Genomic DNA, 18,342 nt, shown 5'->3' on the forward strand with positions numbered 1-18,342 from the left:
CCATGCCAGTTTACAAAGCAGCAAATCCCACAGTATTCAATGGGTCTTCCACTCAAATCAGTAGAATTACAGCCTCTCTTGTCCAGGGGGGGAAAACCCCCATATATTCTTTAGCAAGAATGCATTACCGAGATAACGTTTAAAAAACAGCTTAGTTACATCCCAACTTTTGAGAGATCTGCATATACATTACTGGCTTGTTCTTTTAATACATAACAGAGGAATACAGAGCATCTAAAAAAGAAAAAAATAAACACATGGCAAAACCAACATCAGTCCTCCCTACAAGTATTTTATACCTTGGGTTGTGGTTTAATAAGCATTTCCTTTTTATGCTGGCTTGGTTTTGCATGCAGCAACAAGTTCTGCTGGCTGCTTCAACTGAGACATTCCTTGTTTGTACACTATGTTAGCTTTCTGCAGTAAAGGGGGGTTAATTACAATATTGAAGGAAGTAGAGAGAAACTAAATAGCCCTACTCTGATTCCTATTTGTAAATTGTACCTGGTGGTGGTGGTTGTTTTTAACTTTAATAATTTATAGCATGGTGAAACACAACTGTTTGTGAAATGTTGTTCTAAGCTGAAATTTTCTTGGACTAAGCCAGTCACTAGCAGGGCATGACTTGGTCTTCTCCAATTCTGTTGTTGGCTTCTGAAGAAAGGATTCTTTTCTCATACCCTCTAAAGTGACATACAGAAACTTCAATGCTAGTGTGGAGTTTGCTTGTTGTTGCCTTGCAATAACTACAAAGTGGATAGACTTCTTCCTGCAATGAATCTAGATCTCTGCATATAGAAAACAGCTTCAGGGAAAAGTGTGTAGGTATTAAAAAACAAACAAACAAACATGCTTCTGAATTATGAAATGTGTATTGTAAAAGATGGCCTTTTAGTGAAGGCCTCACACAACCAAAGGAATTTAGAGCTACTTTGCACGTGACAAAGTCTCTACTTGGATATCAGTTCTGTCTAGGAACTGGATGTACCAACTGTGTATACAGCATGTGTAATTAAGACGCAGAACACTACTTCAATACATGTAGCAGGAAGCCCCAACTGGAAGCAGGTTTCCATGGCAAAATAAAGCCATGTCACACATAAAGACACACCCTTCAGTTGCATGCAGTTTCCTATACAGAAAAGATAAAGTAGGAAATTAATTATGAATCAAGTAACTCTTAAGAGCTGACAAAAAAAATGTTTTACGTATGCCCTCTACCATTAACAGCTGACATTACTAAGGTTCCTTTTTGGTGGGTTGTGTCTGTAATAAATCAAATAATGTGGTGGTCTTGTCACCATTCCACCATAAACTGAGAACAAAATGCTTCAACTCCCCCCCCCCATACAGTCAAAATTCTACTAAATTCCACATTATAGGATGTCATCCTATAGAGCCCCAGGATCAAAAGTCAAAAAGGAAGACTGAAGGGTCTTTGGGGAGTGGTTGTAGCTCTCAAAGGCAGAAAAGCACCGGGGGAAGAGTTTGTTTTTCTTAATCCTCATTCATCTGTACTTTGACTTCTCCTTCTCTCTGGGTTTCTTAGGGCTTCTGGCTTTCCTCTTTTCCTCGTGGTATTTGTCCTTTGACTTTCGGTATCGGTCATCTCTGTCCCAAGACTGGCTACGGCTACGGCTGCGCCGCCTCTCTCGCTTTTCGCTTTTTCTTTTCTCTTCTTTCTGCCTTCGGTCAAGGTCCTGCTTTAAGAAATGTACAGAGAGTTGTAAGGATTAGAAAGGGGTAGGAATGACACAAATTAATTTGAAAAGAATACACAAGCTTGCAATGACATAATTCAGAATCAGATGTAAATGCATTCAGAGCTTACAGCATTCTTTTTGGGGCTGTGGCAAAAGATCAGTTGCATGAACAGCCTTCCTCTCAAACCATCTTTGGATACAACCTAGTATCAGCAATGTGTGGCTGAATTAAAATGGTTGCTTCATTCACCTGGTTTTTGAACCGTGTAAAGTTAGGTTTCTGCAGCAAGGACCACTTGCTTTAGCAAAAGAATACAGAAACAAAATTTATCATGGGCAATTTTAAAAACTTTAAAACTCTCCCTTCCTTATACAAGAATGTAGTTTCCTAGTAATCATTTCACCATATCTGTTATCTCTACCCCACCCCCAAGTATTGTCATTAGTAAAATAGATTCAACCAACATAACTTGTATAAATAATGGATGAGGAAAGTATGCATGTTTCACAGGCTTTCTATGCTTACATAAAAGCCCTTCCCTTTCCTTTGCTTCAGTCCAACAAAAGTGAAAAATCTAAGCCTGATTCCAAAAATCAAGCATGTTTTACAGGATCAAGAAATGTAATATATATCTGTTATATTTTGTGACATGTGTGCTCTGAACTTTTGATGCTGTTGTGCAACACTGTATTATTCAATGCCTTTCCTTTTAAAAACAAATGAAGTCTACTACTATTTAATTTTATTTGCTTGGTTTTGAAAAAGGACATGAAGAAAGAGATGGTATCAATAAATCATACAGGAAACATCCAGTATAAGAAAGCAAGTGTGGAATTGTTTGAGGCAGGAGACCTTCAGACACCTGAGAATGGTGCAGCTGTAGGAGCCAAGGTCATGGAAAGAATATATTGGGATATGAGAGCAGAAAGTAAAGTGCTGGAATGGGAAAAGCGGATAAAGCTTAAACTCATGAACCAGAAAGCAAAAGGAGAAGAGAAACAGCAGCAAAGAGAAATGTGGCAGCAAAGAACATGCCAGCCCAGAAGAAAAGCTGCTGTATTAACTTGCTCCTTAAAAGAGAAGTGCAATCAGATCCAGAGCACTTATTTCTGCAAGTATGCTACCTGCACCAGCATCAGCTTCCTTTCAGCTGGACCAGAGTTTGCAGCAGCTGCACCATCACTAACTGTGAAAACTACCATCTGAATCCATTTCTGATGCCACAGGACCAGAGGAGGTAGATCCTGAGTGATGAGCCTGTGGCCCTGCAGAAACTGGTTGGCAACAACTATTATCCCTGACCATTGGCTATGTTGACTAGGACTAATGGGAGCTGGGAGTCGAGCAACATCTGGAGGGCCACAAATCCCCTATTCTTGAGCTACATGACAAATTGTATCTATGCTGGAAAAAATGTAAACGATGCTCCTAAGAGACAGGGGAAAGCTGATCCTGAACTGAGAAAATATATGTTTAGGCTGTATGGCAGGCTTCACCAACCTGCTAAACCTAGATTTTTTTGGGACACTCAATGCCCATCTGTCCTAACTAGCATAGTCAAGAGTTAGGAATAATGAGATTTGTAGTCCAGAATAATCTGGAGGGTCACAGGTTTACTACCCATGATCTGGCTCTTCTGGCTAATAACCCGATATAGATGGATATTGCCACTCTGGAGATGGGGAATGCATTGTGGAGACATGGGCTTCGGTCCTAACACTGTTAAACAATTCACATTCTTTGACATGCAAATGCCCACTTGCTTACTTTCTCTAAAAAGAGAAGAAACGAGGACTGGAATCCTACAGGAATCTTCTAAAAGGGTGGCTTATGAAGAAAATCTCAACAATCTAATTGTGCAACCAATGTGCTAAATTATACTGTGAACGGTATGTGGCAGCAACAGCAGCACCCTGACCCAAATATGTTCCAGTTTGGCATGCAAGGAAGGCTGGCATCTAAGTGGCTGAAGCTTTCAAATAGAAATGATTGCAGAGAGTTCTTGAAAGGAAGAAGGTAGAGACCAAGAGCATCTCTGTAGGACAGCCAAAGTAGTGGGAGAAACCAATAAGAGTTCTGTAGAAGTGGCAAGGCTGCATGTGGGGCCAACAAGGAGGAAGTATAAATGGTCAGTGAGATGTGGGGAAAAGGTTAACATATATATGAAAGTAGCAAAATCAAGAGCTGACTTTCGGCTGAGATTATGCAGACAAGAACTGGACAATGTTAGAACATTTCACAATACAGTGGTACCTCAGGTTAAGTACTTAATTCGTTCTGGAGGTCCGTTCTTAACATGAAACTGTTCTTAACCTGAAGCACCACTTTAGCTAATGGGGCCTCCCGCTGCTGCCAAGCTGCTGGAGCACGATTTCTGTTCTCATCCTGAAGAAAAGTTTTTAACCTGAGGTACTATTTCTGGGTTAGCAGAGTCTGTAACCTGAAGCGTATGTAACCCGAGGTACCACTGTATATCTACTGGGTGTTGACTGAAGTGTGATGAAAACATTCCATGCATCTGACCCAATGTTTCCCTGATGCAGCAACACATCATTAAACTGAAAGGACAAGAGCCCAGCACCTTAGACTTTTTGGACCTCTTCTCATCCTCATCGGTATCATCTGAATGGTGGCGTTTCTTCTTCTTTTTATCAGAGTGCCTGTGACTTGTTTTGCCGTCATCCTCTTCCTCCTCCAATACAAGGTCATATCTTGAGCTAGAGCAGCCTGTTAAGGAAAGCTTGGGAGACCAATATTAGGGATAGCCAACAAGTTGGCCAACAGAGTAACACCTTGCAGCACTATCAGGCAAAAACGTGAGTGAACTGGATCCAGGAGAATAAAATGACAAAGTAAAATGGTCCACTTCAGTGCACCTCTGGATTCATTTCTGGAAGGTCAAAGCCAGTGAATGCACATTATCATTTTAACTGCATAACAAAAACAAATGCCCCCCCCCCCATTTCACAGCTATTCTAAGGCACAATTCAAAGGGCACAAGTAGGGAACAAAAGCTGTCAAAAGATATTTCTGCATAGAGATGATGGTTAGACTCCATGTCACAGCATCTGTAATGGGTTTACTATGTGGTTCAGCCAGATTGTACAGTAAGACGACCCAGGCAAGCATCATCAAGTCTGAGGGAGGCAGCATTGGCAGGGCAAGTAGAACACACAGAGCTCCTATATGAAAACATGCATTTTTAAAAGTTAACTACTCTGATTCGAACCACAGCCTGAGGATGGAGCTGCTCTGTTTTGAAGCCCACAAAACTGGAATATGGCCCAATACAGACATTTAGCTGGGGCTATTTTGTTTTGGTCAAGGAGTTGGAAACGCCAATTGAAAAGTGATTTCCACATTTCTAAATTCAACTAAGATTTTAACTAAATAAGTGAATTAAAATTTTACATGCACAGAATTACATCGCAAAGGAATCATAGAATCATAGAGTTGGAAGAGACCACAAGGGCCATTGAGTCCAACCCCCTGCCAAGCAGGAAACACCATCAGAGCACTCCTGACATATGGTTGTCAAGCCTCTGCTTAAAGACCTCCAAAGAAGGAGACTCCACCATACAAACATACAAAAACTACTAGTCTGAGAAACAGTTATTAGAAGTTAAGGTAATAAAAATCTATCTACCAAATTCTAGGTAAAATGCTTTTTGCAATCCTACTGCAAGATTCCAATAAACTAGAAACATATACCATATGTATCCAGGTTGTAGGCTTTTTACTCAAAAATAGTAAAATAGGAGTTTTTAAAAATAACGTATAATTATTTAGTTGCAAAGGATACTCTTGTTTTGGCTTCACCTTCTCCTTCAGACTTAATTTAGGAGCTTTGTCACGGTCCTTTTCATATTCTTTGAAATCATCCTTAGTATACTTCCCACCTGTTTATAGGGAGAGAGAGAAGCTGCCATTGATCTTGAATGCAAGTAAGAAACTCATTAGAGAGATAATCCAGGATCAGTTTTGTAACCAGGACAAAAATCATGAGTCACCTACACACCCAACATTTGGAATTGTCAAAATAATAAATATAAAACTTTTTAAAATGTGGGAGAGAGGGAAAATTCACTGCTTAAATGAGTATCTTTAGCTATGTGCTGCCATCTTATGGTTCAAGGTCACAAAATGCAAATACCTAAATATTCTGCAGAGTTGAGGTTCCAAGCTAGCAAGAAGGGACTATTCAGCAAAGAGAGAGAATTGAGAGAAAGGACACCTAAAATAGTCATTAATGTCTCCCTTTCTTGGTCTACAGATTCTCATGCACAGCAGAGCATATGTGCAGCTGCGCACCAAAACTCCTCCACCTTCTCATCTGCCTAACAGAAGCTCTGAATTTTTGGGTATGTCTGTGATTCTCAGTACGAAGAATAAACAGATTTTTAGAAAGGTAGTCAATTCAAAAAGTTTGAGAAACATTCACTTTCAATGTTCATTGCCTCCCGGTTCCCCCAGCTTCTAATGGCTGCTACCATTAGGGATCCTACAAGTGGCTCTCCTTGATTGTCTGCATATTTGGTGGCTAGCTGTCTTGGCTAACAGAACTAGGGAGGGACACCTCTGTTCGTTCTAACACCTTCCCACCAGCCTGGTGTAAGGGAGAGGGTTGGATTGCTTTGCCCTTATTCTCCATCAGCACAAAATACTATACACTACCCAATTTGAAAAGTAGGGTATTTATAGGATGCTAACTGGGAAGAGATCACATTTTATGGTTGTTTGGCAATTTCATAACTAGCAAACCTGAACGTGACTGCTTCAAAAGCTAATGTTTGTCTGCTCTCCTAAAGGAGAACTGATGGTTATAATAAAAAAGAGTTATAGATATAATGCGTAAAATAAATTACCTTTTCCTTTCCATTTAATCTTTGCAACAGACTGGCTAAAATCCACGTGTATCCGCCTGTCATCTATTAAAACATTATCCATCTTAAAGTAAGCTTTCTCACAATCTTCTTCCTGGTACACGTTTTGGAGAAATGTAAAGTTAAAATTAGAAGATGACATTTTAAAAAACCCCAGCAACGGCAGTATATGAATGGAAAAAGGAAATTCCAGTAGCTTAAAAGTCCTCATGCTTCGGATGAGGAACACCAACTGTTGTGTTGGCACTGTGATATTGTGTCATCCATTATTGTAGAGATTTGTTTCAACTTAAAATGTTTGGTATCAAGTTTGTGTAATGAAACCCCAAATGTTTCTACACGGTGGTTATCCAAAAATGCATTAATCTATCTATCTGTATGGTCAAGGAATCCAAAACCATTTCTGCCACAGCCCTGTGCAACCTACACACCACAACTGTTCTATGTATTCATTTATGAGAATTTAAGAGAAGCAAATCAAGAACCTAAGTCTTCCCATGCATTAAAAACTGTCAAGCCATTTTCAATTTCTTAAATGCATAAACTAAACCAGAAATTGAAAGGAGCACAAGCAACATTCTCCCAGGATAACCAACTGTGGAAACAGGCACCCAAACAGGATCTGACTTTCTGAAAGTTTAGGGAATATAACATTTACAACCATTAATTCTCTCACGATCCCAGTGAAACTGGTCACTGTAAGCTATATTTTATGAATGGGGATCTAAAGCTGAGAGGCAGTGACTTCCCAGAAGTCACAGAAATGAACCTACAGCAGAGCTCATTTGGATCTTCCCAGATGATCATTATGCACTATCCAGGACACCAGAATTGTTCCAACAGAAAATACTTTCCTAAAACTCGCAACAGAAGATTTGTCATTAAAGATTTTGGGTGTGGGTGAGTTGTACTGGTGCTTTGAATGTCATAAGCTGCTCCACCTTTGTAATTTTAATAGCAGCATTATAAAACCATTTCATAAGAAACAAGTAGAACACACCTTTAGGTTTTACCCTCCTATAAAGATGCTACATAAAATGAACTGTGAGTACAATTTTGCGAGGCCACATACCTTTTCAAACTCGATGAAAGCATAGCAGAGGGATTCACCTGTCTTCCAATCTCGAATCACTTCACAACTGAAAAATGAGTAAAGCATTTTGTTCTGGAAATCGCAGGACAACGACAACAGTGGTATGATATCAATGGGCTGAAACCTTCCTCAACAAGTCCCCAAGAAAAACAGCTCTGTATCTGCTAACATGGATCACATTTTCTATACAGTGGTACCTCGGGTTAACTTAATTCGTTCCGGAGGTCCGTACTTAACCTGAAACTGTTCTTAACCTGAAGCACCACTTTAGCTAATGGGGCCTCCTGCTGCTGCCACGCCACTGGAGCACGATTTCTGTTCTCATCCTGAAGCAAAGTTCTTAACCCGAGGTACTATTTCTGGGTTAGCAGTGTCTGTAACCTGAAGCGTATGTAACCCGAGGTACCACTGTATATCTACTGGGTGTTGACTGAAGTGTGATGAGAACATTCCATGCATCTGACCCAATGTTTCCCTGATGCAGCAACACATCATTAAACTGAAAGGACAAGAGCCCAGCACCTTAGACTTTTTGGACCTGAAGCGTATGTAACCCAAGGTACCACTGCACTAGCCATTGCTGTTAGGTCTAAAACCAGGAACAGAGGGCTGCCTCCTACATCACAAATTCTGGGTATAGAGTGGCTTCATAAGCAATCGTTGCATCAGAAGACGCAAAATGCATAAGGATATGTGTTAAAAATGCAGGTCTTGAGAAACCCAACATTATGATTTGGATCCAGACATCTTCGTCTGTGAATGAAAGCGCACCTTCCATTTGCAGGTAGAACTCTGCTCCAGAAGAACCTCCTGCTTTTCTATCTGGGTGCTCCAACTGGTGGAAGCAGTGAGGAGAGGAGATCTTTCCCAATCTTCCCTTCCCGCTACAGCCCTCTCCCAAGAGGGTCCCTCATGCAGGAGGCATATGGGGAAGGGAGAATGAGCAAGAATTTCTTGCTCATTCCTTTTGCTTGTGGGATAATCAAGTTAGCAGAGCTCCACTCTGTCCTAACGAGGCATGCATAGGTAAAGCCCCTTCTCTGTGCGCATACCTCCCTCCCCACTCTGTCCCATAGCCCCTGGGGCACTCTTCTAGGGATCAGACAGCAGCATGCTTGAAAGAGGTAGAATTCAAAAGTGAATTGACAAGAAAAGGCAGGGACAAAAGAGGAAGAAAAAGTGCATCTAAGGGGAAAAGGACTCTCGGAAGGAGAGGGAAAGACACTGCACAACTTCTTGTGACACCATGTTTCCCCTAACTTTGTTTCTACACATGCTGAAGGGGAGGGCAACCATCAAACACCTTCTTCTAGCCATAGTAAAATTCCCGACTCCCACCTACCAGCACCCGCCTCTGCTGTTCAAGTCTTAAAAATTTATAAAATAGCCCAAGGTTGAAATATAAGATTTATGACTGAAACAAACCGAAAGCAGAGCAATCAATCCCAGAAAGGAAGAGTTTTAAAATTACTTGCAAACTTCTTGCTTCTTGTGCAGATTTTCAATAATTACCTTTTTATTGGTCCGAATCGGGAAAATATGATTTCAAGGTCTTCATCTGTTGTCACAGGATTAAGTTTGCAAACGAACAAGACATTTTCAGGAGGCTTGATATCTGCATCAGGCAAGTCTCCAACCTGGAATACAAGTGTGATATGAGAGGAGATTTTAGTCCCACTTTATAGAGAATCTCAGGCAAGTCACATTTAGACATGTTTTGACATGTAATTATTTAACATATACAACCTTTTAGGCATGCATAAAATCCTTCTGATTTATCTTTATGTCCCATTGCAAGATCAATTATTAGATTTTTTTTAAAAAATTGAACCTACATCTAGATTCAACAGACAGTCCTAGTAGTCATCATATCTGATGCTGTGATAGCTTTATTTATATTCACAAAAAGCACATGCATATCTGCAAGGCTGACTTTGAGTTAAATAATCGAACATATTTACCATTTCCAAAAGAATAGCCTTAGTTTTTGCTTCTTTCTCTGCCAGAATTTCTTCCACTTCATCAACAGACCTTCCTTTGAAGTCATCAATCTCCTCATCAGCTCCTATTCTTCCACTCTGTCTTATATTTAAAACAAATAAAAGAAAGACAGCTATTTAATAATATTTAGCCAGTGAGTATATATTGTTAATTTTTTTCAATTCATTTGTGACTCAATGCATAGCTGAATTGAAACTAACTTTACTGCCTGAACACAAATTGTAAACATACACAGGAAGACATACAGAAGCACTTTACAATCATTATATAGATGTGAGTTCAAGCTTAAGAGATTGATTACAGTCCTGTCCACAGTACAGTCATACCTTGGCTCTCGAACGCCTTGGCTCCTAAACAAATCGGTTCCCGAATGATCAAAACCCGGAAGTGAGCGTTCCGGTTTTTGAACGATTTTCGGAAGCCGAACATCCGGCACGGCTTCCGATTGGCTGCAGGACACTACTGCAGCCAGTTGGAAGCTGCGCTTTGGTTTCCGAATGTTTTGTAAGTCGGACAGACCTCCAGAACATATTCCGTTCGACTTCCAAGTTACGACTGTACTATGTACAGTGTTTTTTGAAATTATACACTCAACAAAATGTAAGAAGTGTAGCAGAGATTGATGAATGCCTTTCAGGATAGGCTTTTTTTTATCACATTGCTTATTGAATTGGGAGGAAAGCAGCAGGTGGAGGGAGACTATCTCTCTGGGAACCATTCCTCATGCAAGTCACTCTGCTGAAACCGAAAAACACACATTACTATTGTCCTTGAAGAGGACTCACTGTCAAGACACAGCTTGATTTTTGTTTCAGTAGTAAACTTTCCATCTCCACCAGTTCAGGTTCACTTTTTTCTTTTTGTTTTACTCTTTTCATTTTGCATCTGTTGAATGGGCACCATGATTAAGGACTGAGGATTTGTGTGATGGTGGTAAATATTCCTTGTTTATCTATTTTCTGATCTCCCTCTCCAGTATCAAAAGAAATTAAATAGCAACACTCACATCCAACTGTTCCTTGGTAGGCTCTGGTGAACGATCTGGTATTGCCAAACCAGGAGGGTCATCAAATGGATCATCCAAGATCACTGTATGGTTTATCCTAGACAACAATTGCAGTAAAAGCAAAGGATAATTTCATGCATATGTGTGCATTGTGGCAACAAATGCATCAGTAAAATACACTCACACTCTAACCTCTCAGATGGATAATCAGAATCTGTAAGAAAGTAGTTAGGTCAAGTATGGCACACAGCCAGACAGGCAATGAACAGAGCATCACTGTATAGTGCAGGGCTCTTGCAGTTTCCCAAAAGCATGTGAGCTGGCTTTTGTTGGAGGAAGGTTCAGATCCTACTGCAGCATATGACTGCAGAGATATTCTCTTGGCTAAAAGAGAAGGCAAATCATATTTGGCCAGTTCATAAGACTGTCGCACTAAAAGCACGTCCAAAATAGCCAAGAGCTGATGGTCATACAACTGACTGGCAACGATTTCAGAACAGACCCCCCAAAAGTTAAGAAAAATACCATCATGTAAAGCACAACTGAGGTCACCTGGCAATGAAAAGCTGCATATAAGCACATTAAATAAATAATAAAAACATTATTTTGTGGAATTCACTGCATATGGTCATTGTAACTAGTTCAATTGACTTTGAAAGACGAGTTCATTGAGGATAGGTCTAGCAAAAACGTTTGGCATGATAGGCCAAATGGACCCTCTAGTATCAGAGGTGGTATACCACTGATCAGAAGGTATTGGGATGAGGCAGTTGGGAACAGGTATTGACTGCTATGTCATCCATGTGGCCCTCTCAAAAGAACCTGGCTGACCCCTGAGGGGGATGCTGGACTAGAAAGACCTTTGGGTCTGATCAAGCAGGGATTTTCTGATATATGTAGTCTATAAAAGCAAAAGAGAGTCAAACCTGATGTCTTGATATGGAACAAAATCCTTGTCAACGAAGGCTTCATTAATTTTCATCAACACATCCATGCCTTCTGTTACTTCACCGAAGACTGTATGTACACCATTCAGGTAATCTAAGTTGTCTCCTGTAGTAATAAGAAACTAAAAAAGCAAACAAAACTATTTTGAGTTAACTGCATGGTGGAAATCTCCAGGTATTTTAAGATGTTTCCTTTGAGACTGTTTGCTATCAACAACAGCTTCCAATACCATCAATCATGGTATATTCTGAATGGGATTAGGAACTACAGGCAATATATTGTTTTTTTTCTGGAGGGCAGGTTCCAGAAGAGAGGCTATTGTAATATGTTATGTGTTACATGTGGGGCTGCATTTTAAGATGGTTTGGAAACTTCAGCTAGGACAAAATACAGAAGCCTGCCTGTTAATAAGTGCAGACTGATATTCACATGCATGTTTTGAAACATCTGCACTGGTTGCCATCCAGTACCATTTGGAAATATTGGTTCTCAGTTTTAGGTCCTGACTCTCTCAGGAATCATCAGCTTTGAGATTTCCCTCTCCTCCCAAAGATTACACATTTACATTTTTATGCCTTTCCAAACCTAAGAGTGCTAAAGTCATGTAAAAATCTAAAACATTTTAAAATTTACATACTTGCCACAATATTAAGAACTATCTCATCTTGCTTGACACTGTGAACAAGGAAAAGGAAGACAATACTGTATAGGAATTTTGTGCATGTGCTTTATTGTGGTTTTTAGAGTCAATGCTCTTCTATTTATCCACAATGTCAATCTATTTAAGTATTAGTTTGGGTTTTTAATCTTGTGGCAAGTCTTGTTAGTAGCTGTTCTTTAAGAACATATCTGTATCATGTGCATGGATTATGCCCAGTCAAATTGTTATTTTAATTCTTTGTGGCATCACTCCTTTCACTTATCCCACGTTTCTTGTAAGACTCTTCCAGTGCTGTGGACTGACCTGAGATCCATGCTGATCACTGCCATTGTTCACCATTGACACTGTACCCCTTTTCTTGTGTTTAATTCTTGGCACTTTTTCTGTTTCAAAAAATCTAGCTTGGTCCCCATACAATTTGCTGAAACACACAAAGGTAATATTCAGACAAAAAAACTAAACAAATGTTATAGTCTACTTACATTTTTTCTCCACAAGAATAGAAAATGATCAGTTATTGGCGGTGCTTGTAATACTGGTAATTAGTGTTTTAAACTTCATTATAAGTGCCTCAGTCCAACAATCAGTTTAAAATGCTCCAATATGCATGCAAAGCTCTTCTATTAAGATCATCACTATTTGTTTCAATAGGAGACCAAGATGCAAACATATTCCTTTCAAATGAATAGGGTACATCAAATAATGTAGGAGCTCTCTGTGTGCCTAAGAAACTCTTAATAGGGTAACTACACCCATGTTCACAAGCTTTTAGGACTGCTTTTAGAAAAACAATACATTTGCCTTGATCCGTCAAGCATGCATCTAGTTCCATGTGTTCAAAGGAGTGGTGTGAATCTTGTTGGATTGGCTACGGAGATGAGAAAAATATTCATTTCCATTTTTAAAAGAGTAATGTTCCATACAAGGGAATCTCCCTTCTTTAGACAGCTGAACACAAAATTTGTCAGCATTACTGGAGGGGGAAAGAACACCTAAGATAGTCCAGATAAGGTCTATTGGTCTTTCTGCTGGGTTTAATTACCCAATGAATTGCCCATTCCAATGCATGTTTACTTGGGCAAAGGTCCCACAGTGTCAAAAGAGACTCACTTCCTGGTAAGCATACATAGATTCAAGATCTAAATGAAACTCACCAAAAAATTGATTCACCTCCACGGCCAGTCCCCTGTGGGTCTCCAGTTTGTATGATAAAATCTCTCTGAATGAATGCAAAGCACATAATGTTACCTATCACCATAGTTTATTATTATTATTTATTAAATTTATATACCACCCCTTATCCAAAGATCACAGGGCAGTTTACGAGTTTTAGAAAAATAGGTTTATTAAAATTTACTGCTTGCACTGACATTTGTATGATGCAGACTGTAAAGCTATTATTTCCAATATACAGTACAGGGGACATAAGCTAAGATCGTCTAGATCTAGGTTCAACTCTCTTTATCAACTTTATAGCATAAAATATTTAAAGTGTTTAGTGATTTAAATGTTCAGTTAAAAAAATAAAATAAAAACCATGACAAATACTAATCAATCATAACAAATACTTACTTGTATATTATGTATAAGGCAGTAATTGTAGTACTTGATTTTGCAGAGCTTCAGAAAATTCAGGCAAGCTGCAAGAAATTTAAAGCAAATGAACCAGTCTGCATGTTTTGCTTAATAAAAGAAACTTTCACTGTTCATCCATTATATGTAAGAACAACAAAATCCACAACACATCAAGGCCTGCAGTAAGAGGCTAGTGGAAACAAACCCTGTGCCAAGGTTGTCACTCTAGTCAACCCTTAACTGAAATTTCAGAATAAAGAAGTCATCCTGAGTAACATAACAGTGAAAAGATGATGTTCAGATGTTAAATGGGGTTGCACTCCCTTTAAAGGAGCAGATGTGCAGTTTAGGAATGCTTCTGGAACCACGGCTGTCATTGGAGGCACAAGTAGCCTAGATGGTACAGCGTCTTCCACCAGCTTTGCCTAGATCAGGGGTCGGTTTACCTCACTTGGGCTGGTTCCATGGGCCAGATCACATGCGCGGCCACGATTTCCGGCGTCTGCACAGACATGATTTCCGGTGTCTACGTAGATGCAATTTTCGGCACCTGAGCATGCACAGACATGATTTCTGGCACCGCAGAAGCGAGTCCCCGCTCTGCGCTGGTTTAGTGCAGCGCACGGGGACTTGCCGAGTGGGCGGCTCAGTGGCGGCTTGTGGGCCAGTTAAACGACCACAAGTGGCCCATGGGCCTTAGGTTGTCTACCCCTGGCCTAGATGCTACTTTATCTGGACAGAGATAACCTAGCTTCTATTACTTATATGCTGGTAACCTCTATGGTAAACTACTACAATGCTTTATACATGGGTCTGCCTCTGAAAACAGTTCAGAAGTTACACTGTTGCACAATTTAGTGGCCAGATTACTGAGACCAGAGGTAAAGGGACCCCTGACCATTAGGTCCAGTTGCGGACGACTCCGGGTTTGTGGCACGCATCTCGCTTTACTGGCCGAGGGAGCCAGAGTACAGCTTCCGGGTCATGTGGCCAGCATGACTAAGCCACTTCTGGCGAACCAGAGCAGCGCACAGAAACGCCGTTTACTTTCCCGCTGGAGCAGTACCTATTTATCCACTTGCACTGTGTGCTTTCGAACTGCTAGGTTGGCAGGAGCAGGGACCGAGCAACAGGAGCTCACCCCGTTGTGGGGATTTGAACAGCCAACCTTCTGATCGGCAAGCCCTAGGCTCTGTGGTTTAACCCACAGCGCCACCCGCATCCCTTACAGAACGTCTGAGTACAGTACACCAATTATGTCTAGATTGCAATAGCTACTGATTAGTTTCTGTAATCAATTCAAAGTGCTTGTTTTGACCTATCAAGCCCTATAGTTCAGGACCTCAAGGACCACCTCTTCCCACATGAACAAATCCAGACCTTGCAGGATTTATCCTACTCACATAGATAAACAATTAGAAAAACTTCAGTTCCTTAATCTTTGGGTGTCAAGCTACTGCCAAAGGCATGAGGCAAAACCAATAAACAAAGCAAAAGAAAGATTGCATTTTAAAAGTAATCCTGGTAGGACTCCTGAAGAATCAACGAAAGTTGTCTCCTGGAAGAAACTTTACTTGTAGAAATATATATCGCAAGAGAGACTGTGCTAGAGGATCCAGTTACAGATAGGTAGCCGTGTTGGTCTGCCATAGTCAAAATAAAAAAATTCCTTCCAGTAGTATCTGAATAAGTGTGCATGCACACGAAAGCTCATACCAAGAACTAACTTAGTTGGTCTTTAAGGTGCTACTGGAAGGAATTTTTTTATTTTGTGCTAGAGGATCTACGCTTTGCTCTCTTTATCTACAACATTGCAAAGGATGTTGTTTTGCTTCCAGACTGCACAGTCTAGCCCAGCCTTTCCCGACTTGGTGCCCTCTAAATTTGGGGGCCACAACTCCCTTCAGCCCCAGCCAACATGGACTACGGGAGCTCTAGTACAAAACACCTGGATGACACCCTTCCACCCCCAAAGGTGGGAGAAGGCAGGTCGAGCCACTTGGAGGCACACCACCTAGGACCGGTCCTGCGGGGCGGTGTGCAGAAACCCAACTGGTGCAGCGCAGAAATGCAACGAGGGAAGAAAAACTCCATGGCGGCTCCTGAAGGCCGCGCCGGAGAGGGACACTCGGGAAAGGCATCTGCAGCCTGTTCGGCCTTCTGCTGGCGGACGCCGGAGCTTCCTCTCACCTCTCGGCCTCTCCTCCGTGTACAAGTCGATCACCAGGTCTCCTAGCGTGGTTTCCAGGAGCACCGCCATGCCGCCTCGCTCCGCTTCCCGACGGCCTCTCTCGCCCCGGAAGGAGCCGCCTCAGCGCCGCTCCGCCTTTTCCTCCCCTGCTTGGCAACAGACTCACGCGCTCAGAAGCCGCCTACTCCGTTGACTTTAGGCACCATTTTGTGGCGGTGGTAAAAAACCGCCCGGAGAAAACACTGGGTTTTCCATAGGTGTGACTGGCCGGAGCGAGACCGGGACCAGCCTGTTCCCCATAAAACAGGTCGCAGCAGAGGCAAAAGCGTCTGCTCTTTCCGGCGAGGCAGGTCGTGCTTCGCGTGGTGAAGGCGCAGCGCACCTGCCTGGAAGTGACAGCAGCGCAAAACTTCTGCCTGCAGTTCTGACCGGGGATCCGCTCGAGCATGGGATGCTTGAACTACCTGCGCGGACCTTGGCTGCAAGTGCAGCCCGAGAACTGCTTCTAACCTGCGATAGAGTGGTGATTTTCATTGAGCTCCTGGAAGTCGCTTTCCACCACAGACTACAGACCCCATTGCATTGGCATTGGTGGGGCAAAGTTTCAAATGCTTTAAACTCACAAAAACACATTTTAAAAAACCACTATGACATAAATCCTTCCTTTCGCCCACTCACAACTGTTCGGAATTTCTCCAATGCAGTCCATTGGCAGCTCTAACTTCTTTCTCCTGGAATTAAACAGCTTCAGAAGCAGCCTGGATGTTATGTCTCACTGCTCTATAACTCTAACTAAACTCCCTATCTCTATGGTTACAGCAGCTGGAAGCAGTGCCTTCAGCGCCGCGGCCAAACAAACCTCTCTGAACGCGCATAAATTGGGGAGGGGGCGCTGCCTGTACCTAACAGTAAATTGTGCTTTGTGGAGGGCTTACACATATTTCACAAGAATACCACTGAACCTGCAATTTGCTGTTTCCCTTTCAATTGCTCCTTCCCTCTGAGCCACCAGGCATAGAAAAATTCAGGAGTTAAATCATAGGCGTAGCCAGGATTTTTGTTAGGGGGGGGGTGGACTTTTCGGGTTGGGGGAAGAACCGACGTAATTGTTCAGTTTGTTAAGTATTTCTATTGTTTTACTGTGCTTGATGTAGGGGGTTGCAGCTGCCCCCTGCCCCCCCCCACTGGCTATGATCATGAGTTAAACTGAGCAATGAAGGAGTAATGGCTAAGTAATTATTCATATGTCCCCATCAACATTCAACATAGCAACAGTAAATCATTCACTAAACAAATGGAAAGAGATCCCAGTAGGAATTGATTTGACAGAACGAAGTGGTTTAGGAGGAGTTATTGCCATCAATCCCATCCACAAATGAATCAACCGCATTACATTCACAAATTCTCAAAATACGTTTTTATTCTTGACAAGTTTAGATTCTCAGGTATGAACACTTTTTTGTCGGGGTGGGGTGGGGATAAAGTAACTTCTTTCCAGGCACACCTGTTTTTTAATTACTACAGTACTTTCGTCCCATTAATAGACTGGCTTTATGCAGCACATTGATTTCAATGGGATTAGGCAATTTGGATCATGCAGCAAGCTGATTCATGTCCTGATAGTTAGTCCATGTGAAATGGACTAACATGCATTTTGCTTCATAGTAAATATTTTTGAAAACAAAAAACCTGATTTTTAGTGTGCTTTTTTAGACCCTCATGAAATGGCAAAACAGCCAAGTGTTGCACTCTTTTTAGAGAGGCAACCATACCCACCTTTAGAATAACAACTAACTCATTAACCCATTGCATTGGTAAGTGTGTTCATTGGGGTTCACTCTCAGGATTGCAGCGTCAAAGCCTCTTAAGAACATAAGAGCCATCCACTGGATCAGGCCAAGCCTCCTGTTCTGACAGTGGCCAACCAGATGCCTGCAGGAAATCCCCAAGAAGGACTAGAGCAAGAGCACTCTCCCCTCCTGCAGTGTCCAGCAGCTGGCATTCAGAAGCATGTTGCCTCTCACCTTAGACAGGGAGCAATAGCCATCATGGCTAGTCGCCACTGCATTGTTTACTCTTCCAGGTTCCTCTGCAATTACAACAGAGATGGCCTTTTTCCCATGGTGACAGTTCAACTTTGCAATTCTCTGCCCAGAGAAGCTTGCCTGGTGCCCACACTAATGTATTTCTGGTGCCAAGGAAAAACGTTTTTTGAATTCCCAGGCTTTTAAACTTTATCTGTTTTATTTGGTTTTGTTTTGTTTTCCAAATAAAAATGCT

The 18,342-nt window shown here is 41.5% G+C and overlaps 1 protein-coding gene across 2 annotated transcripts; it reads right to left on the bottom strand.

Annotated features, from left to right (window-relative positions):
* Positions 1-853: 853 nt before the first annotated feature.
* Positions 854-16,789, bottom strand: PPIL4 (peptidylprolyl isomerase like 4). Of its 2 annotated transcripts, none has more exons than XM_081187218.1 (13): positions 16,062-16,789; positions 13,869-13,936; positions 13,451-13,515; positions 12,600-12,717; positions 11,614-11,756; positions 10,688-10,784; positions 9,642-9,758; positions 9,193-9,317; positions 7,660-7,726; positions 6,570-6,681; positions 5,507-5,603; positions 4,286-4,421; positions 854-1,703 (listed from the first exon to the last, which is right to left on the bottom strand). In XM_081187218.1, the coding sequence occupies exons 1-13, from the start codon at positions 16,129-16,131 to the stop codon at positions 1,509-1,511; spliced, it is 1,410 nt and encodes a 469-aa protein (XP_081043344.1). In that variant the 5' UTR covers positions 16,132-16,789; the 3' UTR covers positions 854-1,508. The 2 variants fall into 2 exon arrangements, with proteins under 2 accessions (XP_081043344.1, XP_081043345.1); XM_081187219.1 differs by having other exon boundaries at positions 854-1,700; positions 16,062-16,781.
* Between the last annotated feature and the right edge of the window lie 1,553 nt (positions 16,790-18,342).

The sequence above is a fragment of the Podarcis bocagei genome (genome assembly GCF_964188305.1).
Source record: "Podarcis bocagei genome assembly, chromosome: 3".
NCBI classification, from domain to species: Eukaryota; Metazoa; Chordata; class Lepidosauria; order Squamata; family Lacertidae; genus Podarcis; species Podarcis bocagei.